This window comes from Dermochelys coriacea, chromosome 2 (genome assembly GCF_009764565.3).
Source record: "Dermochelys coriacea isolate rDerCor1 chromosome 2, rDerCor1.pri.v4, whole genome shotgun sequence".
NCBI lineage: Eukaryota > Metazoa > Chordata > Testudines > Dermochelyidae > Dermochelys > Dermochelys coriacea.
In genome coordinates, this window is record NC_050069.1 from 38573804 (window position 1) to 38598718 (window position 24915).

The following is a 24915-nucleotide window of genomic DNA, read 5'->3' on the forward strand; positions in this document are numbered from 1 at the left end:
AGGCCAACAAAGCAATGGATTTTTAGGGACAAATTCCATTAATTAATGTATTCAACAACCATTCAGTATTGGCACCGGAGCCGGATATAGGGAAGGTGATCCTGCCTGGGGTGCTGCGCTTGGGGGATGCTGGGCTCAGGGTGCTGTTTGTGTTATCAGCAACAAACGGGAAAATAGAATGTTGGAAGTAACATGTTTTAGGTATTTCATATTTTCTTATATATGGCATGAATAAATACAGATTTACAGATCCTAGCATGCAAATTTATCATCTTGTATGACAGGGATAAATCATGCATGCAAATCGTGCATCAGAGTTATGAAATAGGTTACACATGCAATAAAAAAGTAGGTATTCGAAAGTTTAACACATGGAGTGGGGTGGGCACCTGTGGTGCCATTTGGTCTAGGACCAACCCTGATTGGCACCCTTACCCTGCTGCTCTGGTTCCCCTGCTCATAGACCTTGACAGCTCTTCATTCTACCTGTCTATATGCTTTCAATTCTCCCCCTCCTGCCAAAATTTTGAGGGACTTTCTAAGGTATGACAGTGAGAATCTCAAACTAAGAAACCTGGTAAGTTTTGTTCAGCAGCTGCTCCCCTATTGCAGATTAAAGGGAACTTCCCAAATAGAGAAGCTGCCTTCTACATAATGCAGCTATAAATTCCGCTTGCCAGGCAACTTTGCCTGCAAGTGTCCCCCTGTCCATCCCAATTCATAGAACCATAGAAATGTAGGGCTGAAGGACCTTGAGAGGTCATCTAATCCAGCCTCCTGTACCCAGGTTCGACAGAGCACTGCTGAATGAGCAGGACATTTATCTTCCCTTGTCTTACATATGACACTCCTGGCACCCCAGAGTGATATTAGCCTTTTTTTCAACTGCATCACAGTTTTGGCTCATATTTAATTTTGCAATCTACCATAACCCCCAGATCCTTTTCAGCAGTACTGCTGTCTAACCAGTATTTCCCCATTTTGTAGTTGTACATTTGATTTTTCTTTCCAAAGTGAAGTACTTTGCACTTGTCTTTATTGAATTTCATTTTATTGATTTCAGACCAATTCTCCAATTTGTCAAGTGCCTTTTGAATTCTAATCCTGTCCTCCAAAGTGCTTGCAAACCCTCCCAGATTTGTCATCTGCAAACGTTATCAGTATGCTCTCCACTCTGTTATCCCAATCATTAATGAAAATGTTTAAAAGTACCGGACCTGGAACAGCATGTTGCGGGACCCCATTAGATACATCCTACCAGTTTGAAGGCAAACGATTGATAACTACAGTACTCTTTGAATGTGGTCTTACTACAGTTGTGCACCCACCTGATAGTAATTTAATCTAGATCACATTTCCCTAGTTTGCTTCATGCCTCATCGTTAATAATAATACTCTTATAACACTTCTTGTCTGTATATTTCAGAGGGCTGAGGCTTGATGGGGAGGGCTCTGTGAGTGTGTTTGAGTGGCAAAGGCATGTGAAACTGAGATTGATATGGATGTTTTGTTGTCTTACTGGAGATTCATTTTTAGTGGTTGAGTTGATAAGAAATGTACTTTAGCAATCTGAGCTGTAATTCAACAAAGTTGTGTGTGCTGGGGGGCTGTTTGGTTGTTTTTTAATTGTGGGAATAGAGGATACTGTATCAAATGTGTTCCATTTGGACATAAGTCATCAGGAATCTCCTTTTTGTGGGAAGAAAAAAAGAGCTATGCTTGCATCGTTGATATATTCCTCAGGAACCTATTACAAGTCTCTGATCTATGATACATTTGCATATTGATTCAGTAGGATTTATTATATTCTAGGCTGATATTCTCCATGAGACAACACATCAAGCTAATGCATAAAAGGACACCGTCAAAGTGGAAATCATTTAAATGGAAGTCCCCAACCACCACTGGGAGCCCCACACTTACAATGAGCCCCAGGGATTACTAGAAGTGAAATCAAGGAGAGGAAAAACATTTTGTTTCTCTTTTTGTCAGTCTGCTGACTTTGTGTGCTTTAGAGCACTTGGGCGCAGATCCACAGAGGGAAGTAGGTGCTGCAACACCTGGCTGTTAGGCAATGTGTGCACTACAAAGTAGGGATGTGACCTCTCTGCCAGTGTACACATACTCGCACGAGCAGTCATCGAGCTAACTTGGGCATAAATAGCAGTGTAGCCTGGAATGTGACGTGCTGTACTGATGAAAAGTACTAGGTGATATTATTGTATTACATCAGTCTGGTCACAGTGCAGTGCTTGGGTGGGGAGAAGGGAAGCCCACATGCATGCTCTTGCACATGCTCTGTAAGAAGGCGTTTATCAATAGCCGTGGAGCTGAAACTGAAGATACACTGGGTAGATCTGTGCACAGGGAAAGAAGAGGGTATAATTTTGGTTACAGTGTGTGTCTAGATGCACAGGCGTCGACTTTCAGCTTTCCCGGGGGGTGCTGCACCCCTACTGGGCCTCGAAGCCCCGCTCCCACTCTGCCCCTTCTCCCAAGGCTCCACCCCACCTCTTGCTGCCCCCAGCTCCTCGGCCCAACAGCTGATCGGCAGCGGGTGGGAGTTGTTGGGGGGGGAAGGAGCTGATCGATGTGGCCCACCAAACAGCTGATTAGTGGGTGACTGTTGGGTGCTGAGCATCCACTATTTTTTTTTCCATGGGTGCTCCAGCCCCAGAGCACCCATGGAGTCGGTGCCTATGTCTGGGTGTGATAAATTCCTAAGTCTCTTGTAAATAGCAACTCCAGCGAATTGCCAGTTATCTTGGGGTGACATTTTCCTCTCCCCAGCCCTGCAAAAACCTAACTTAGCAGGCTCTGTGGGGAGCTATGCAGGATTGGTGAGGGAATAAAATCAATACTGCAGCCCCTGCACAGCAGCTACTCTAGCCTAGGTGCTGCAATAGAAGCTGCTTCCACCACCCCTGTGAGGAGGTTCCTGGCTGCTGGATCTATAAGCAATGATCTCATGGCCCTGCCCCAAGGCTGTGCTCCAGTGCTCCCATATGTTTCAGCCTATTCAGAGCCACCATAGAGACCATGACCTTGGTTCCCACAAGACACAGAAATTCCATGTTACTCCTGTTCAGCCCTGTCCTAGGGGGACTGTGGGGCTCCCATGCCTTGAGGAGCCTTTGTGCAGACATCCACCAAGGGGTGAACACCATTGACAGTGCAGATTACCCTGTAGAACTCCATATTCCCTTCAGGCTGATGGGTTGGCTGGCAAAGCTCTTTTCTCATGTTGAACCCTATTTATAGCATGCTGCATGCAACACATAGCAAGTGACTCACATGGGGTGAAATTCACCCCTGTACAAAGAGCCTCTGTGTGTCTCAATTAAGTCCTGTTGTGAGAGACTCTGGAACTAGCTACAGCTATGGAGTTATTAAACTAGATGATTATTTCTAAAGTATATTTGGAAAATGCCATATTTTAATCTAGACGCTTTTTGGGAGTGAGAACTCCAGTCCTTTAGCTCCCTCATCGATGTAAGCCGCAGCAGTTCATTTTTGCTGTAAGGATGGAGTTTGAGGCTTAATTTTGAGTGTCGTGACTTTTGTTAGCTGCTGACATCCCCACAGGAATTTCCGCCAAGGTGGTGGCATGATCTGGAAGACCCTGTCTGGTGTGCATCAGGCCTGCATGGCAGGTTGGCAGCATGTTGTGGCTGGGTTGGGGGAGAGGGGCTGATGGCTGGACTAACTATTGCTCACACTGGAGCAGGATCACAGCGAATGTATGGGCTACTGAAGCCTCTTGGGTGCAGGAGCAGGCACAGAGCATCCACAAAGCTTTGTGGGAAGATTTCTTCCATCCGAGTTTCCCACTGGGGTCACAGTGCTTTGCCACCCAAACGTTACAATGCCAGATGCCCTCTCAGACTCCTCGCCTGCATAACAAACTCCTTTTTACTTCCAGCATACATCTGCCTACAGTACAAACAACTCCATTCAAGCTAAAGCTGAAATCCAGCTAAAGAGTTTGAGTCTGCCCCCTTGTTGAAATAGTACATATTTGGAGAGAACTTGAGTAAAATTGAGGGTTTAAGTGAAGTTTAAACTTTGTCATAAGTGTAAAACTTCAACACAACCTTATCCAGTGGAGCTGCTAGGGCATCTTCCCAATAGTTATCCAAGGGACAAGTGTAACACTTTCAGCTGTCACACAAAAACAACAGAAGTGGCTTTGGCCATCCCTCTTAAGCTTGGTCTACACTAACGAGGTAAGTTGATCTAAGTTACACTCGTTAAGTTACGTAAATTATGTAACTTAAGTGGATGTAGCTTAGATCAACTTACAGTGGTGTCTACACTGCGCTTTGTCCACAGGAGAGCATCTCCCATTGACATAGCTTCCACCTTTCAGGGAGGGGGAGTACTGAAGTCTGCCATTGACTTATCATGTCTTCACCAGACCCACTAAATCGACGCTGCTGCATCAATTGCAGCAGCACCAATTTAGTCAGTAGCGAAGACAAGCCCTTACTGAGCTAACTGATCTGTAAGCTGCGGAGAAACTGGGCTTGATGTGGCTTCCTTTAAAGGCAATAGCAAAACTCCCAATGGGACTTCAGTGTGTGGTGGATCAGGCCCTTGTTCTCTTCATTAGATGCCCTGTACTAAAACTGCACTAAAGTCAGATAGAAAGAAATTCGTGCTGTCATCACTACCCCCACCACTGGCTTTGACACTTTGTCAAATGCAGGGAGCAGGTGCAGCCCCCATGGAAGTTGCTGTGTTAAATTCAGCAGTGGAATAAAGGATGGCGCCAGTTACATGCTGGGTGTCAATTGGTCATAAACAGGTGGGTAAGTGGCAGAGCAGTGACATTTGCAGCCATTTGTCACTCAGCAAATGTAGAAAGCTGAGGGTGAAAGAGTTCCGCAGGAAAATCAGCCAACAGCAGAGTAACATAAAGCTGGTGTACTTCCCTCGCCCCCAACCCCGGCTCTCCCCTCCTACACAAACCACCCCCACATGTCTGATGCAGGGATTACTGGGTGAAGGTCTATGGGCTGTGTTATGTAGGAGGTCAGACTAGATGATGGGGATGGTCCCTTCTGGCTTTTAAAATGTCTGAAGTTATAAAATATATACCTGGCCTATGTCCCATTGGCCTCCGAGAGCTGTGCCTGCTTCTCTCAGGATTCAGTTTGATCCCCATCATGATTTTCTTTATTCCTGGGTTATGCCAACTTTAGCTGCCTTAACCAGTGCCGTGGGCCTGTGAGGGACAGTCTGCACAGATGGAGGTTGCAATAGCCCAAGGTATCTGTGCTTCCCTTTGTGTATAGTCAGCAATCAGCAGTGATTAGTACCAGTGACGGTTCCAAGAGCCCAAGGATTCCCGTTATGCTCTGTCCCATGCCAGAGGCACAGGGAATGAAAAAGACTCTTGCACCCTTGCATGCCCATGTAGAGGTCTGAGCAGCATTTGGTCCCAGATTAAGGACAATTTGAACATTTTTATGATATTACATAAACCTGCTTCCTTTGAGAGCTTTCTCATTTAAAAACACAGTATAGTTACAGGGGCAAATCCTGAGTTTTTAAATCAATTTTCACTTGGCCATTACATAGGAAAACTTCACACTGAACAACTGAATAAGGCCATAAAGATTTGACCAGAAACATCATTTACAGCACAAAAGGAACATTATATTATTTCCATCATGCTCTGGCTCTCCTAGACCATCTCATGTATTATTCTCTTAACACTCTTCTGTTAAAGGGACCCTGTAGGATGAGGACATCTTTAAACAATTTTGTTCTAAAAATCTGCATTTTCTGACTATGGTTACTTGGAGTGTAACCGTGACTGTGAGCCCAGCTAATGTAATTTTGCCCCAGGCTTTCTCTTTACGCTATATGGCGCTCTAACATGCTGGGATGGCCTAATCTCCCTTCTAAATAAAAGTTTAGCTATTTAATGAATGACAGATTTCTAAGGATCAGTGCTGCTGTGATCTCTGCAAACCAGAGCTAGGCAGGTGTAAGCTCTGAGTGTCCTCCTTTGCTTTCTTTCCTTTTCCTCTTCACTCCCCATTCCTGCCATCACCATGTTCATTTGCTTGTGTGTTTATTCCCCCATTCTCTGTTCTGGTGTCTCTTACATTTGTAACCTCTCTGGGATAGGCACTGTGTCTTCTTTGTTTAGACATTGTCCTACAGTGTGAGACTCCAATCCTCATTGGTGCCGCTGGGCATTTTTATTATACATCATGATGATAATGAATCGGGTGCTCATCACTTTCCCTAATCAGTTGTCAATTAATATCTAAACATCCTTTTCTGATCCTACAATCATTTTTATAACTTGAGTCAAGGAACTATTAGAGGAACCTCAGCACAATCTGTTGCCATAATGTTAGTGCCATAATCTAGGGGACAGATGTTTGATTGCATTCATCAAACAAATGAATATTTAATTAAACAGGTAAATGTCTTTCTCAAGGTGTAATTCTGTATATGAACTTATGAGCTCTGAAAGGTGAGCAGGTTTTGTTGCCAAAAGGAAGTAGTGGTGAATGCTGGGAAAGCAGGACATTAGTCATTCAGAGAAGGAAGTGTCTTGCGTTAACAGTATCCTCCAGGTGATGAAGCTGTGTTGCTGTGCTCCAGACGCAGTTCCCTTGAGTCCCCTTTGACTTGATGGTTAAAACCTCCAGAGCAAAGGGCCTTCATAAAGGGGCAAATGGCAAGCTAGAAAGTGGAATTAAATTAAGTGATCTTGGGCCTACACCCAGGACGAGAAACTCTCAGGGGGGAGAGAAAATAACCAAAGTGGTGATGCCTTGGGCCAAATTTATAAAATGGCTGCTACAAATTTTGCATGTTCACCTGTGGTATCTGGAAAATATGTATTTGTGCATGTGCAAATAAGGATTTAGGTGCACAATTACCTGTTTTGCATGCAAAAATACAGTTTGCATGTGCAAATACAAGGTTTGCATGCACACTCAGTGTGTCCACATTTTGCAGGCACAATTCAGGGAGCCAATTTAGAAAATATGGCTCTTTTTGTCATAAGATAAAAATTCTTTAATCTATCTCTCTTAATAGGAGGAATAGCAGAGGAACATAATATATCACAAATAGAATAAATACATAAAATATGTTGAAAACACTACAATTTTGGTGTGGCACCAGGATTTCTCTTCTCTGTGGAAGACCCAGATGAGATTGTTGTGTCTAAGTCAGTGTACACACATACAAAACTTGGTGCGGTAAAATACCTTATTTTGTAATGTTCTAGGCACTTCACAGGAATGCAGTAAGATGGGTCCCCCAGCGCTGGAAAGGCTATGGCATAAACAGACAAAATAACTTACAAAAGAGTGAGGAAGCAGAACTGGGGCAAAGTAAATAATGGGGAATGGGAATGGAGTGGGAGGTTGGGGAAGGGATGTGCAAAAAGATTAAAGAGTTGTCTGAATGGTACAGCGTGTATCGTGTTATATTTGGAACCATCCATTCATTAGTTTATTGATCTAATGTATTTTGATGATTTGTAGTAATGTGCTGTAAGTATGATAAATTGTTCTGAAGTATATTGCAATAGGGAAAAATACAGCCTCTGTCCAAAGCCAGAACTATATTCAACAGCAACTAGATAAGGAAACAAGGTTATTTATCAGAAAGTCTCCAGTGTAAAAGAGCAAATATATGTATAGATCTGTGCATTGTCACTCTCACTAGGAATCTGTGGTGAGAATCCAGGCTGAGGTTTATGTGATGCTATATTTGTTGTTTTCAGCATCTGATAATTGCCACACTCTTTTCAGATCAGATATCTATTATCAACACTTTGCTTCTATCACCTCATTTAGGCAATCTATAAGATGGTTTCTTCGGTAATGAAGATGCCAGAAGATGAGTCAACACCAGAGAAAAGAACAGAGAAAATCTTCCGTCAGATGGACACTAATCGAGATGGTAGGAATCTTAGGCATTTCCCTTTAACACTCTGTACTCTGCAGTTACTGACAGCTGGATTTCCATCAAAGAGCTAGACTGATTTAGGAAGTAGAGAGAGATCACTCTGATGTCAAGACAGTCAGTGGGCTCAATCTCTCCCCTAAGGATTTTTAAAGCAGTGACTCCTTCTATGGCCTTGGGGAAGTCACTTAGGACCTGATTATGTTCTAGCTCTGCTGACTTCAGTGCAAAGAGGCTCTGGATTCTACCAGTGCAACTGAAAGCCGAACTTGTCCCTTTAACCTGTCTGCTGCAGTTTCTCCATTTACCTAACTCACAAAAGGTTTGGGGAGGGTTTATTAGTTAATGTTGATAAAATGCCTTGAAGATGAAAACACGAAGGGCTAGATCAAAAAGGGACTTCGACGTTGTAACCCCTAACTCCTAGGCTGCATAGTGGAAACCTCAGGCCCAGGTTAGGTGCCCAGGCTTCCCATATAGCACATGGAGCAAGTTAGGCACATGAGAGAGGGATCTTCTGAAGCCAGCAAGCTGAGCGGGGCGCTGCCTAAACTACCCAGAAGTGAAATGCAGAAGAAAGGGGTGGGGCTTAGAGCCCAGATCGGGCCCCCTAGGCACCAGACTGATGAGCTGGGCTGGAGGAAGATGCCTATCTCTGCTCTGGATTCTTAGCCGTAAAAACCTCTCCTGGAGTTAGATGCCTAAACCAGGTCAACCCTTTCTTGCAAAAACACACACACAGAGAGAAACCCACCTAGTTATAGCCCTTAGCCAGGGCACGCACCTGGGATGTGGGAGACTTGGATTCTTTAGAGCAGGGACATGAACTCAGGTCTCCAAGCTCCACACCACCAGGCTGTGGAGTTTTCTGGGGCAGGTCTCACTCTCTCTCTCCTGTTGAAGCTGTTCCACTTGATATAAATAATTAAATAGTCAGTGGAGCAGGCACTTGAAGAGGACGCTCCCACATCCCGGGTGAGCCCCTAACCACTGGATATAGAGTCAGTCTCTTGCTGTCTTTTTCTCTGGCCCAATCAATGTTTAATTATTTGTAGAACACTTAATCAGGAGAGTTAGAGTGAGCCCCGAGTACCAAGAGCCAGCTCTAAACATTCACTTCTGGAATATGGGTGCTGTGAGTTCAAGTCAGGCAGAGGGTTTCCCACATCCCAGGTGAGTGTGTGTATGGTAACACCCATTGTTTCATGTTCTCTATGTATATAAATCTCCCCACTGTATTTTCCACTGAATGCATCCGATGAAGTGAGCTGTAGCTCACGAAAGCGTATTCTCAAATAAATTTGTTAGTCTCTAAGGTGCCACAAGTACTCCTTTTCTTTTTGCGAATACAGACTAACACGGTTGCTACTCTGAAACCTATCTCCCTTTAGTCTCCTTTAAAATTCCCTGTCTAACAGCATAGCTGGCTCTTGAAGAGTGTGTTGAATTAGGAGCTTTGATCAAGTGTGTTAGGAATCTCATTGTTTTGGGAAAAACAGAAGTATAGTAGAACCTCAGAGTTGCGAACACCTCGGGAATGGAGGTTGTTCATAACTCTGAACAAAACTTTTTTTTCCAAAAGTTTACAACTGAACATTGATTTAATACAGCTTTGAAACTTTACTATGCAGAAGGAAAATGGTGCTTTTAACTATTTGAATTTAAATGAAAAAGTCACAGAAACTGTTCCCTTACCTTGACAAATCTTTTTTTAAACTTTCCCTTTATTTTTTTAGTAATTTACATTTAGCATAATACTATACTGTAGTTGGTGAGGGTTTGGGGTTTTTTTGGTCTCTGCTGCTGCCAGATTGTGTACTTCCAGTTCCAAACGAGGTCTGTGGTTGACCAGTCAGCTTGTAACTCTGAGGTTCTACTGTACTGCCGGTTGAGCAGATGAATTTGGTCTTCATTAGTTATTATGATTTATTAGTATTGTGGTCACACTTAAACGCAGCAGTCGGGATTGCAGACCCATTGTTCTAGGCACTGTGCAAACAAGTAGCAGTAGACAGTGCCTGCCGCAAAGAGCTTACTTGCTACAGGCCCAGTCCAGCAAAGACTTAGATATGTGCTTATCTGTGTGCATCATGAGTAATCCCATGGTCTTCTATTAAGCACAAGCCTAAACCTTTGCAGGATTGTGGCTTTTCTAGAAAAGATGGGGAAAACCCAACAACAACGTAGAACCAGAATGTCCAGGGTATATGGCAAGTAATTCAGCAAGTGCTGTCCTGGGTCCCTGCTCTCTGGTGATAGGATACAAGTAATACTCTGTGGCTGCAATGGGAGTTACTCATACACTGCCATGAGAGCGTAGAAGCCCATCTGGTTTGCAGAACAGCATCAGCAATGTACTTTGAAGAAGATGCAAATTAGAGTTGAGCAGAATTCAGAATGTCTATCCCACAGGGAATTCCAACATTTCAACATTTGTTTTCATCCCAAATCAGGACAAGAAATTGAAATTTTGAAAAAAAAAAAATTGTGCGGGGAAAAAAGATACTGAAGTGTTTTGATTTGGAAATGTAGAAATGTTTCTTTTTGACATTTTCAGTCCAAATGAAACTTTTGATACTCCCCAATTGAAATGCTTTGTTTGAAGTCAGTTCAACAGTAAATTGCATTTCCCATTCTGGCATATTACCTTGTGGGAGTTCAGGCGAGGCACAAATCCACATTGTATTATAGGAGAGGTATTCTCCTGGGAGCTCAGAATGGGGGCCCAAACTACAAATCCCATAAGGCAATGTGCTGAGAGCGAAATGCAGTTTAATGTTTTACTGAACAAAACAAAACATTTTGGGTCAGTTCAACAAAACAGAATATCTGATTCTGGTCAACTCAACCCAATCTGAAATATTTGATTCCAATTTTTCCCAATGGAAAGTCAAATTTTCAGCTAAATCAAAATTTTTCCCATAGAAAATTTTGATTTTGCAGAAACAGATTTTTTTTTAATTTTTTTTTTTCCAGAATGTCATAGAATCTAGAAATGTGGGGCTGGAAGGGACATCAAGAAGTCATCAAGCCCAGTCCCCTGTGTTGGATAAAGTAAACCCAGACCATCCTTTACAGGTGTTTGTCCAACCTGGTCTTAAAAACCTCCAATGATGTGCATTCCTCAACCTCTCTTGGAAGCCTATTCCAGAGCTTAACTATCTTTATAGTTAAAAAGTTTTTCCTAATATCTAACCTAAATCTCCCTTGCTGCAGATCAAGCCCATTACTACGTGTCCTACCTTGAGGGGACACATGGAGAACAATTGATCACCGTCCTCTTTATAATAACCTTTAATGTATTTGAAGACTTATCAGGTCCCCCCTCAAGTATCCTTTTCTCAAGATTAACCATGCCCAGTTTTCTTAACCTTTCCTCATAAGTCAAGTTTTCTAAACCTTTTACCCTTTTTGTTGCTTTCCTCTGGACTCTCTCCAATTTGTCCACAATTTTCACAAAGAGTGATACCCAGAATTAGACAGTACTCCAGCTGAGGCCTCAGCAGTGCTGAGAAGAGCAGGACAATTACGTGTCTTACATATGACACTCCTGTTAATACACCTCCAGAATATCAGCCTTATTAGCAATTGTGTCACATTATCTCGTATTCAGTTTGTGATCCACTATAACCCCCAGATTCTTTTCAGCAGTACTATCACCTAGCCAGTTATTCCCCATTTTGTAGCTGTGCATTTGATATTTTCCTTCCTACGTGAAGCCCTTTGCATTTATCTTTACTGAATTTCATCTTGTTAAATTCAGACCAATTCTCCATTCCAGTGGAAGTTTTTCTATGTGCTCTAATGCACAAAAGCTTCTGAGATAGAGGTTGTCCTGTATTGATAAAATCTGCAGTTACAAATTTCCTGCTCAGCACCTAGATACTACTGTAATGTGCACTCTAAAGAAACCCCAGGTGAATAGATGGATATGGGTCCTTAATTCAAACATACATTTGGAAAAGGCACTTGTGTGTACTCAGAGCAAGTCCATAGCTTTTAGAGTCTGCCTGTCTCCTCCTGTGATTCTGGGTCTATTGCAAGGAACCAAAGCACTTGTGCCACCTGCCCTCACATTTAAATGGGGGGAGCATTCTCAGAGCATGTCTACACTTATCATGGATTGCCGCTGCGGCAATTGATCCACTGTGGGTTGATGTAGAGGGTCTAGTGAAGACCCACTAAATTGACCACAGATTACTCTCCTGTTGACTCTGGTACACCACCGGAACTAGAGGCCTAAGGTAAGTCAATGGGAGAGTTTCTCCCATCAACCCAGCATGGTGTAGACATCACAATAAGTCGACTTAAGCTATATTATTCATGTATCTGGAGTTGCGTAACTTAGGTCGACTTAACCCCGAAGTGTAGACCTGCCCTCAGAGAGAGTTCTTCAAATCTGAAAGTCTCTCCCCACAGTATTGATCCACCAGAGCCTAGATTTTGCTACTTTCAGGCAGATTGCAAGGCCTAACCATTTCCCTGTGCTTTCCTTGTAGTGACAATTTGTAAATTTCTGTATGCATCCATAGTGTTAAAGCATTGCATATGTGCTGTGATTGATTAGTGCATTTTATAATGTTAAACAAACTTTTTTTTTTATTAGGTAAACTCTCTTTGGAAGAGTTCATCCGAGGAGCCAAGAGTGATCCATCCATAGTCCGTCTCCTTCAGTGTGATCCTAGCAGTGCAGGGCAATTCTAAAACAGTTCTTTGGATGAATTGTGTATCTGCTTTTTGTTTTTTGTTTTTTTGCCAAACAACATTCATGGTGATGTTGCCTCTGTATGACCAGTTATGCCTTCTTTTGTGGCATCTTTTAGCTTCTTTTGTTGTGGATTCATTATAAGAATGCTGAATGCTCTTAATAGTTTGTCCAGAACACAGACAGAATACTGTTTTAAATGGACATTGTGGTGTTAACTTGTTTAGAAGATTTTATTTTGTTCAATTTGTCTGTTCTCAAAAGTAAACAACAAGAAGGAAAAAACCTTCAGCAACACATTATTGCCAGATTTAGAATGCTGCTTTAATAGCTGAAAATTCACCCACAGGATCTAAAGCACAGTAGTGGTTGAAGTGCAAAGTGTTACAACAGGTGCAGTATTTGATTTGTACAGTCTTTTTTTTTTTTAATCCAGCAGGCACAAGTGAAACTACAAAACAGGATGAGTAAGAAGTGTTAATACAATAAGTTAGCAAATTCTAGCCTACTTCAGTCTCCCTACAATGCCACGTTGTTTCAATACTGTGAAAGTTTTTAAGGTGCATTGAGAAGGGGGGGAGGGAATGATCAACTGTTTTTTTAACAGGCTTATGCTGGTTGATTTAACATGGTTTTATCTGGAAAGCAAACACAATTTATAATTCTAATTAAAACAAAAAACCAGGTGGATGTTACCTATTGCCATTTGGAATTAGTAAGTGTAGTTGTGTATATTACAAACTGGGTATTGAACACACATTTAAGCGAGATGTGAGAGATTTTCAAATTAGTAATAAAGCAGTTTCTACTGCAGGAGACTGGGAGTTGAGCTAAGAAATAACAATTGTGCAACCGTAAGCAGCTGACACTGAGACATGTCCACTGTTATGAATGTTCTTGTCTAGATTGGACTGCTCTCACTCTCTCTCCCCACATAGATAATGCGGTTCCTGTGTCTGCTTCTAAAGGTTTGAGAGCTATCACAAACTGTTTTAAAGCTACAATTGTAGAATTCATAGAATTCATTTACTTTAGTGGGGTTGAAAGATCTGTACTGAAACAAGGAAATGGTACGCTTAATGATATATTTATATATCATTTATATGTTTAAAAAAATTAGATGTAAGAGAAAACTGTTGAATGTTTATCTTTTCACTTGGATGTAAAAGGATTTCTGAAACTTGCTACTGCAAAATTCTTTCATTTGGTCAGGGTCACTATATTCAAAGCAGTGTGTAGGTTTGGGATCTCTTAAGGAATTTGCAAGCACTGCTTTGGCAAAAAAGCTTAGCAACAGGAGGTATGCTGACCGAGTTTGAGATAACCTGTCATTTGTTGAGTCTGCTTTGTGATACGGTAGGTGATATATCACTGCAGTCACTGCCCAATATCAGGGACTTATGAGACTGCTATAGTATAATCATTGTGTGAGGGGCGAGGATGATATTCTATTAAGTGACCTTGTAACGCTAAACCCCAACTAGCCTTAATTTAAAATAAACTGAGTAAAATAGGTTAGATCTGCTGCTGCAAGCTAGTTAAATGCTGATTAGCCATCAGGTAAAAGCAGTAGAATATATTAAGAAGTTTTTGCTTATCACTAACTAGGAGAACATATATACAGTAATTTAGGAAGGAAAAAGATCCTTGACTTAATTCTCAATACCATTTTGCTCTGTCATGCTTAACATATGGTGCACAGTGAAAATTAATTATAGATAACATAGTTAATCAGTTCTTTCAAATTTACTATAAGTGGCAAAGCAATCCTGAATAAAAGGTCATCAGGCCCATTTCTTTGTCTCAGATGACCTAAAGGGCTTATCCAGAATCAGTTTCAATTTAAAGTGGTTACAGAAATGCCATTGATGTAATTCTCCTGCTAAATGAGCTAAAAGACTAGACAGTTGCGTGTGAGAGACAGACAGACAGAGGAACTCGTGCAGGTTTAATACATAACTTTTTTTAGCTTTTGGTATAGTCACTGGAAATATTACAGTGAAATTTTCTAGTTGGCTGAAATGGTTTTTGCTGTTTGCCATCCCTGTATTATCCACACCCCATTAGAGATACTATGTACAAAACAGAACCTTTAAAGCACTTGTACTCTTCAAGATAATTTTTTGTGATTGCCAGTAATAGACCTCAGAAAGGCCTTGGCCCTAGAAGAAATCTGCAGAGATCTCCTCACACTGAGTCAAAGGTCAGTTCTCTCCTTATTGTCTGGAGGGTCATTTTTCATTTGGACAAATCTGGCTAGATCCTTGGTTGTTGTAAATTGCTACATTAAGGTGAATGGATCTACACTGATTTATACCCACTAAGGATCTGCTCCTTCATCAAACATAAGCAATCAGTGTCACTGTATTAAAGCCCTTCTTTGGGTCACTTCATCACATCCACTACATAGAAAAATAAATTGGAATATAAATTTTTTTAGAAATCTGAATACACATTGAAAAATTCCAATCCCAGGTATCATTGCAGGCTTGTGGATCAAAAGCAGACAGGCTAGAAAAGTTGACATTTATTAAAGTTGAAGTAAAGTATGCAAAGTGGATAGCTCCTACAATTAATTTGTTTTTAATACAGTGAAAGCAGTTGCATGTGACTGAAACTATTAAAATTTTGCCTTTTTTAAGCAGCTGTGTTCCATCTCTTTTTTTGTATTATTACAATCCTTTGGCCCAGAACCTAGTTCCTCAATTTGGTGTTTGGCTGTTTTTTGACAGAATCAATTTGTATATTAGTACTTTATGTGCTTGAAAATGCAACCTGTGATATGACCCTAGGCCAGTGGAGTTGTAATTCTTTCCACTGAAAGACTAGGAATGTAATCCACAGCTGCAGAGGACATAAATAACTGGAGATATGATTATTGTATAAACATTTACAAAATGCATGAAGATTATTCCTTATTCCTGCCTGCCTTTCACAATTTATTTTGTCTCAAAATATTAACTGTTCCTTTCTTACTCTGCAAGTAAAAATTGTAGATATTTTTAAATGATCAATAATTGAATTTGTTAAATGAATATCTGCAGTTTTTTGGTTAACAAAACAAACATAGTACTGGTATGCATCATTTCTTTATTGTCTTGCTAATTGTCATTATTAACCTCAGTGATCTCTCAAAAAAAGAATGACCAAAACTATATTTCACAGTAACAAAGCCATTTTTAAGGGAATGAATTAAAATATCTGACTCTCAGACTGTACACAGTACAGGCTGCTTGATACCACTTACTATAACTGTGTAGATACATTTTCAATAATACTTGTGTACGTTTGATAGGTAAACTTGACTGATCTGGCATCCAAAAATGTTTAGTGTTTTGTAGACCTAGCAACTGTAAAAGTACATAAATTAGAACTCTGTTTACATGGAATTCATAGTGAACAGAAGGGGTGTTAGTTTCTTGCTGAGGGCTTGCCCTTAAAGGAGAGTATCAGATATCTTTGCAGACTAACTGGTGTACAAAAGCTATAGCAGCCAAGCTGTAAAGCCATTCAGTATTCACTTTACTGAGCTCTGAGATTGGGAACTTGAAACACAGCCCCTATAAAGCCAGCTAGCATACTCTTTTGGGCACTCTGGGTTTGAGGGAAATGAAGCACAATCTTCTTCCAACATCTGAAACCCCATGAACCCAAAGGATTTGGAGGTCCTCTGAGACCTTCAGGTAAAGTTGTAGTTGCTTCCTATTAAGCTTATGACTTTTGAACATTTCTCACTATCATTGATGAGTTGCCTCATGCTTCATTATTTTCTGTTTTACCATTTGACCTCTACACTCTCTCATGTTTAAATATCCTAAACATTACCATTGTTTTAGAACAACAGTAAACTATGTAGATAACTACTTTAAATGGAAGATGTATAAGTGCACCTTGAAATGTATAAGATGTGCACCTAGAGACAATTATACTATGATGATCTAAGAACAGAACAGTTCACCACACCTTTCTCAGTACATTTGTACTTGGTACTTGGTGAAGTTCTGTTGCCTGCAATGTACAGGAGGTCCCACTAGATGATCACAGTGGTCCCTTCTGACCTTTAAAGTCTATGACTCTATGAGGTAAACCTGTACATTCAAAGCTAACTTTGTAAGATCTGAGATGTGTCCCTTTTTCTAAAACAATGCTTATTTTGTGAACTCAGGAAAAAGCACAGCAACATGAGCAGTGCAGCCCAGACAAGGTAAGGGAAATGTCAGTAGCACAGGCCACCAGCCAGCCATAGTTCTTAGATGTTTCATATTGCAGCCCGGTGTACTAACACTAGACTAGGGTGTAGTTACACTCTGTGCTGGTGGAAGTGTGAGCTTGAGGCTAGGGTCACTTTTCTAATGAATCACTGGTACAGAACCACCTTTTCTACATAACTCTGCTGATTCAGTTAGTACCTGTGGTGGGTTGGTCTTTTGGCTTCAAGATGAAATGACAGGTGCAAGACCTGCTGGAAGGAATATTTTACCCACTGTTTGCTAAGCAGGGCTTCAAACTACAGCATAGCAGATTTAGATTAAATCTCAGGAAAAACTTCCTAAGTGTAAGAACGGTAGGGCAATGAACAGACACCTCAGAAGGTGGTGGAAGTTTCTTCACTGGAGGTTTTCAAAAGCAGGCTGGATAGCCATCTGTCTTGGATGGTTTAGCCACAACAAATCCTGAATCTTTGCAGGGGGTTAAACTAGATGACCCTTATGGTCCCTTCTAACCCTAAATATCCTGGATCTTTCTTTGCTCTGTGTTTCACTGTACATTTACACATTATTTAATATATTTAAAGAAGGAGAAATTGGTTTTTATAGATGTTAAGGACACTATATAATTGTAAAAGCATAAAGAAGCTTTGCAAACACTGGACAAATAACACTCAAGGGTGGACGGACAAAGGCAGAATAGTAGGTTGGAACTTTATTGTCTCTACCACCAAAACCAAGTATATTTCCAACAAGCTACAGGATCACAGCAGTTGCTTTTGAGAAGAGTGAATAATTAGTTCTGCTTCTCTAGTATTTTCCCATGGTGCACTGGCACATTTTTGATCTATGTGTTGTTTACTAGCTGTTTTAAAGACATGGGCCCTGCCTTGAATATTGTGTTGTCATTTACACCTGTGCAAACTGGGTGTACACTGCTGCCAGTTCACAATTGTATAGTTCTCCATTCGCTTTGCATAGCTGTAAATGGCTACCCAAGATGCAAAGCAGTGGAAAATCAGGCCCAAAGTGTGGTCTCGTGCTGAGATTCAACTAGGCTTGGCAGAATTTTGAATTTTTTTTATATAATTTTGACTGACCAATGCTTATTTTTAAGAATTTTTTCTATATTTATCTATCTCTTGAAATTTTCATAGTTGTGGGAAATTGCGGGTGGATGGAACCACACAATATGGGTGGCCAGGCAATAATTATTTAATGACAGCCAATGTTGACAGTCAAAATATTAAAGCTTTATAATTGTTAAAAACACAAATTGTCAACATCACATGTCAAAAGTAAACAAATTAAATATCCTTAAATCAAATGTTAATAAGTTCTCAAACAACATTTTTCTTACTTTGCCTATGTAAATTTTCCTTATCAATAGAAATATATATACATATTTTTAAATCAAATCCTTCCAACCCTAGATATTACTACATAAAAAAATGGCATCTTCTTAGCAGATCTGCTCCCTGTGTCTAGTCAGAGTCAGAGCTACTGACTGCAGTGACATAAATAAGTTTTTAATACTTTTGCCTCAGAGTTCATGTCTGGAGGAGAGGCAGGTGGATTTTGTGCCTTCGTGTGCATCATCAACAGAACTGTTTACTGTGCTCCAATTAGAACTCCAGCCAGGTTAGCAGATGTCACTAAGGGTATAAATGGAAGATAATGGCATTTCACAGGTGTAACTGAGGACATAATTTGGCCTGCAGAACTTTGTTCCCCATCATGATACACAAGAAGAAAAGAACTCAGCTTGACTTTTGAAGGTCAGCTTTAGTTTTCAAGTTGGCCTTGAAAAAAATCTTTACTTGTAAATTAAGAACATCTGATATACAATTATTATGAGGCAATGGGCATAGAACCCCATGATGCCTATTTTACAGAATTTTTTCAGAGATGTATTGCACTTAAAGTAAACAGCTATTTTTAAAAAACATAAGGAAAAAAGTGAAGAAGGACTTGCAAATCAGCAAGAAATACATTCACACTCTAGAAATGAAGAACACTGCAGGAGATGTTGTATATGTATTCAGGTCATTTCGAAAGGTGGATCTGTGTCTTTCCCCCACTCCCACCCTATGAGACTGTATCAGACTATAATACATATGACTATCTCACCGTATCTCTCCTTTCAGTGTGACTTTGGCTGGTGGTGTTGGGTTTCTAAGAATCTGTATTATTTGAGGTGGAGATAGTTTTGGAGCTGAAGTTGGTGCCACATTTTAGAGGTATAAGATGCACAAACTTCAGATCCTGCTCTGCCCACCTTTAATTATGTTAGTCTATGAATCAAAGTAATATCCATACAGATTTGATGCATTTCTTTGGGAATGCACATATTAAATTCCTTCAATCCTGTCCCAGAACATAGCATTATTTAATTGTACAGTAGGGATTAAAAAATCCCTCCTAAAATGTTTAATACACAATGAACAAGACAAATCAGAGCCCTCGTATATAGTGAACAAAATGAAAAGATCAGAAAAATGAACAGATATTAATTGTGCCTTTGTCCAGAGATCAAGGTTTGAATTCACTACAGGTGCATTCACTCCTGGACTAAAGGCCATGTAGAATCTTTGCACCACTTCCGTCCTAGTTAAGGTTTAGCATTTGCCCAGAGGTGAATTTCTCCTTGTGTGGTACAGACTGAAAGACCCAGGAAAATCAAGTACAAAAAGTGAGAATTCTGTGTCCCTCAACAAAGCTTTACACTGGAGAATTTTTCAATTCAGTTGGTTAGTTCCATATTCTGAGGTAAAATTTTGCCCCATCTTTTAGTTGTGTTCCTTAACTGTGAGGTAAATGGATATTCCCCTGTCCACCCCGATATAATCCCAGATAAGCTTCCTCAGCACAGGCACTTAGAGTATTAGGCTATATTAGGCTGAGTCAAGTCACTGGGTTTGGGTTCTCACCTACATATAGTACTTAATTACCATTATCTATTTGACAACTCTTCCCCTCCCAGTCAGTGAATATGAGGCACTAGCGCTATGCCTTTGACATCTGGAAGTGCTGGTACTGCTGCATCTCTATGAGTCGACTTTTGTTGGGCAGGCCCAGGTTTGGGAGCCAGTGTTGTTGTGTTCTGCTCACCAAACCACAATACATATTATTATTAAATATTGAACAAAACTCTAATCATCTGAAACAATTTGGGTTAAATTATTTTGTTTCTATTAATTTGCTACAAACTGAAGCTAATCAGTTTTGTTAGCCATTCCCATGGCTTATAGAGTACTGATTTCTTCAAGGTAAGGACAGTGTCTTCCTATGTGTCAGCTAGAGCTGGACAAAAATTTTCATCAGAAACTTTTCCCACTGAAAAATGCAGATTTGGGTTGACTGAAACATTTCATCGATTTGTGCCAAACTGTTTCAGTCAAAAAACACAAACAACATTCTGAAAAAATCTAAATGTTATATTTTGTCTGACATTTTTAAAACAAAACCTTTTGGATTTTTCAGTGTAAAATGCCTTTTCATTTTGACACTGCAATTTCATTAATCTGTAAATAAAACCCTCAAAGTCAAAACAAAACTGCTTATTTAACCCAAACCAATTTTTTTTTCTTTCAGTTCAGACACCAAACCAAAAAAATATCAGTTAGTTGTATAGCTCTAGTGTCAGGATCAAGGACTAGAGAGCCCTGATCGTGACTGGGCCCTCTGAGCCTTCGATAATGATTTAATGCTAACACATACTGGGACACAATCTCAAAGCTACATATTAAAGATATTTTCTTTGCTGTTCTCCCCCCATAAGAACATTGAAGTGAGGAGTGTGGATGGCATTTTCAAGAGTACTCAGCATTGACCTAGCTCTATGCCTGTTGAAGTTGATGGAATTTTACTAGTGATTTCAACAAGGGCAGAGTTAGACCAACATTGAGCACTTCTGAGAATTCTCATCCCATCTGCCCAAAGAGCCATGCCACGGTCACTTGATTGGCTTGATGGCCACCTCGAACACTGAAGAAGCAGATGATTAGCAAAACTATCTGAGAAAATCCACTTTAATGCTAACCTGCATTTGCCCTACAACTTGGATACCCACTGTGTGACGATTAGTGGAGCCCTACACAATCATTTGTTGGGAGATTGTGTTTTTTTATTTTCTCATGTATTCTCTGCAATTAAACTATTAGCATTTCCACTGCAGCCAAACCCTGATTTGTAAAGTGTTTGGAGGGGAAAAGAACAACAGAGGTTCAAGCTGATAAAGATCTAAAGAGGCCAATGAAATATTTTGTGTCTCATGCTGGCCATTTTCATGCTTCAGACAATTGTGTTCTTTTTTATTTTATTATTTAATTTCTTGATTAACATTTCTGCTTATTGGGTTTTTCTCATAGCTATTTTGAAACAGAGTGAAATCCATTTTACTAGATTCAGTCCTGCTGTTTTTATTTTTAGTTCTGACTCCAAGAAAACTTCCATTGATCCCAGTGGTAGCTTTGCCTGAGTAACAGAAGTGGGTTGTGTGTAGTAAAAATGGAGTTTTAAATTGATCTAGTGATTGTTTTTGTTGTTTGGTGGTGGTGGTTTTTTGTTTTGTTTTGTCTGCACAATATTTTCTGCATAGGTTGAACTTGTGATTGGTTTGACTTGTTTCTTGCATTAGCACTTGCTAATTCCTCCATTCACCCATGCCAGCCTCTCTGGGTTTTCCATTTTTCCCTTTTATGGTTCTGCAGATTCAGTCCTATTTAACTTTAACTTTAACTTTAAAGAGATGATCAGTATTATACTTTGGCAAAAACACTTGAGGCTGATCCGTTTAATAAAATTACTAGTTATGAACATATGATCTTGATGTAGGGTAAAAATTTAGGGCCCAATTGTGTATGCACACTATACATATACCCCCACACTGAAGTCAGTGGGCTTTCCACAAGTCGACCACTTGCATCTTCATCTCTTAGGTTGGAAAATTGAAATACCCCTTGGATTAACCCTTTGTAAACTAATCGATGTAATCCAAGGAAGAAATGTTACATTCTGAAAAAAGGGCAAATTTTAATTAAACTAGCGCAGTCTGAAGTGTTTTATTACAGTTTTCTGAAATCATTGGTCTCCTATGTATATTCACATCAGAATGTTGTGGGTCACCTCTTTTTGTTTCTGCTGCAAACTCATTTGGCCACATTGTGAGACTTTATTCAGTTCTTACACAGACAAAACTCAATGAAAGTGACATCAGTGGGAGCTTTTCCAGTGGAAAGACTTCAGGATTTGGGCCCTCGGTATTATTCATAGGTATGTGTTAGAAATGCCCAGAGTCAGTGGTTAAACCAAACCTCTGAAATGAAATCGGTAAACAGCCAATTAAATTAAAAGAGAGAAGGAGTTTTATAGGAACTAGTGTATATAGTCTATGTTTCTAAGTGTGATCACTGTTTGCTATTTTATAAATGTTTAGGACATTTCTGGAATTTTTAATGTAAAAGGAGTAAACTTTTCTTATTCTGCTAATGTACCTGCATTATGTATTATTTCTTTATTGACTATCCTTTTCAATATGTCAGACATTTTCTTCTGTATATATGACATGCAGTTTTATGGAAGTCTTAGCAGCATTAGTTTGAATTTTTTTAAAGACTGTACTCATGTGTGATAATGTGTTTTAGAAATGGCATCTTTGTTGTAAGATGTACAAACTATTTAAACTGACTTCTTTTGTTGTTAAGAAATGCATGTTCTTGTTCACTTTTCCTTATGCAGCTGCGGACAGTCATTATAATGATGCAATTGGTTTACATCATGTACAAAACCTGCATCTTTATTTTTAATAGGGGTTAGTTTAAAACTTACACAGACTTTTCCTGAAAAGTCTATTTTTGTGTATTTATCTATTTATCTCTCAGCTTCAAGCTTTTTTGATCACACATTCTGTGCTGCTCCCAGTGCTACTTGCCTGTGGCCAGGTCTGCATGAGGGCAAGACTCGGAAGTCTTCCCCATAGACTTATGCTCCCCTCCCCATGTGACACGGGTGATGAAAGAGCAGTGAGGAGTGCTCAGCTATCTCAGTTTTTCAAGCATGATGTCATGACTAGATCATTCAGGCCTTTACCCCGCAACAAGACAGACTGATCAGTCACTTTTGCTATCACTTTCCTCTCCTACTTCATTGGCTAAGTCAAAACAAAATTAATGGGTTACAACCTTAGCTTAGCCTAGTGTAGTCCTTTTTTCATGCTAATGTGGGTAACTGACTTAAAAACTGTATCATTTAAATAAGAATGAGCCTGAACAGCTAATTCTGGGTCTGAATCCTGCTCAGGGTGTTTGGTTTGAGCTAGGGTTTAGGTTCAGCCCATTACCCAGATGGGACCAATTATGAAGTTTAGATCCACATTCCTTTCTAGTTTCGGGGGTGCTCAGATCCAGGATTTTGGGATGTGCCAATCTCGATATTTAACAAATTTTTTGAGAGGAATATGGATCCATTTTGCACACTGTGCCACTGCATCTTACAGATGTTTTAATGAGAAAACAGTTTAAAATGCACCTGGCAAAATGATAAATTTATCAACTGTTTTTCCTTGTTATACAAACACACATAAAACAGCATTGTGTGGTTAAAAAAGATACATTTGTGACAGTTTCTTTTTCAATGCCAAACATATGAGCAGTATTATTTGAAGGGAAATAAGAATTTTTTACTGTATTATTGTTGAACAAATCTTGTTTTTTAAATGTTAGATTTTTGAAGAATTTTGTATTGTAAACTGTTTTGTGACATGGTGCTTTTTCATACTGGAATTACTGATTGCACCGAACTCTGAATTGTTTTTCTTATATAAATGCGTAACCTTGAACAATCTTTATGAACATCAGTGTATGGTGAATACCAAGGTTCACAAAGAAATTTCCCTATTGAAGCCCCTAAATGTTCCTGCCTACTAATAAATACTCTGCTGCAGCTAGTTTTCTGGAAAGTGCTGTTGTATTGTTCCTGAAGAACTAGCACTAGTTCAAAGTACTGAATCAATATTTCACTGTCATTGGAAGCACTGTTTCTTACTCACAAACTGGAAGAAATATGATGTTGACCTATGATCAGTGTTTAAAAAATCCCCTGCCACAAAAACTCACCCTCCCCCACCAGTACCTACTTGCCAGAAATGAAATGTTAGTCATTTTAAATTCAAACCTATCTCCCTCTCTCACAAGACTGACTTCACCTATGAGTTACTGACATCAGAAATGACAGTCTGTGAAGCTGGGTTTAGATGAAACTACACATCTCTGCATCGTTGCAAGCTTTCTTCTGGCCCATTTCAGTTGTGTCCCTCAATTTGGGTCTTAGTTACAGATATGTGACTTCAGTGGCTGAGAGCTTTCTACACATGAGAGGAAGCAATGAACAAGAATTTCCTCGCTATATTTTACAACATACAGTTATGCAGAGTTAAAACTTGCCGGCCTCCTGCAGTTCTGCTGTGAAACCAGCATCCTCCAAAGAGGATTAAACACTATGCCTCTACATTTGGACCCAGCTGGGATGACTGGGCTTGGAAATTTCTTGCTGGGAAAAGCATAGAGACAAAGAGAATAAATAACCTTAATTAAAATTTAAATCTTTGCGGCAAGATTTCTTTAATCCGATACCTTTCTTAAGCCTGACGTGTATGTAGAGAAATGAGGTACAGAGTTGCTCTTTTCACAATCTGTAAACAGTGGAACTTAAGTTTAAGTAAAGTTTTTATGACATTTCAGAGTTTGAATACTATATTAGGAAGGGGCATTAGAAGTGGGGTTTCCTACTAATGCATTTAGGGTGGAATTCATCCGAGGGCACAGGGCCAGTGTAGTCTGTGCATCTCTAAGTCCTCCTTAAGACTATTTTTAGACTGAAAATAATCCCCACATGCATTATTTGAAACATTTTGGGTACAATGTCCCTGCCTGTGTCCCAGCACTAGATGAAACAGCTAAAGATCAGTTTTGTAAAAGAGAGAAGAAACACGAGGAGTATTTGTACCATCTCCTCAGGAACTGAAAAGGGAGGAGGAAACATGAGGACCAGAAAATGCTTATC

General features: G+C 40.0%; 1 protein-coding gene across 7 annotated transcripts in view; it reads left to right on the forward strand.

Moving 5' to 3' along the window:
- Window positions 1-19334, forward strand: part of NCALD (neurocalcin delta) — an 84936-nt gene extending 65602 nt beyond the window's left edge. For 4 of the 7 annotated variants that reach the window (XM_043507498.1, XM_038389567.2, XM_043507496.1 and 1 more), the window contains 2 exons: window positions 7833-7938; window positions 12548-19334. In XM_043507498.1, coding sequence (XP_043363433.1) covers window positions 7833-7938; window positions 12548-12645 — 204 coding nt within the window. In that variant the 3' untranslated portion in view covers window positions 12646-19334. Of the gene's footprint in view, window positions 1-7832; window positions 7939-8996; window positions 9115-12547 lie in introns of all 7 variants that reach the window. The other 3 variants (XM_043507495.1, XM_038389564.2, XM_043507494.1) reach the window with 1 other exon arrangement.
- Window positions 19335-24915: the final 5581 nt, after the last annotated feature.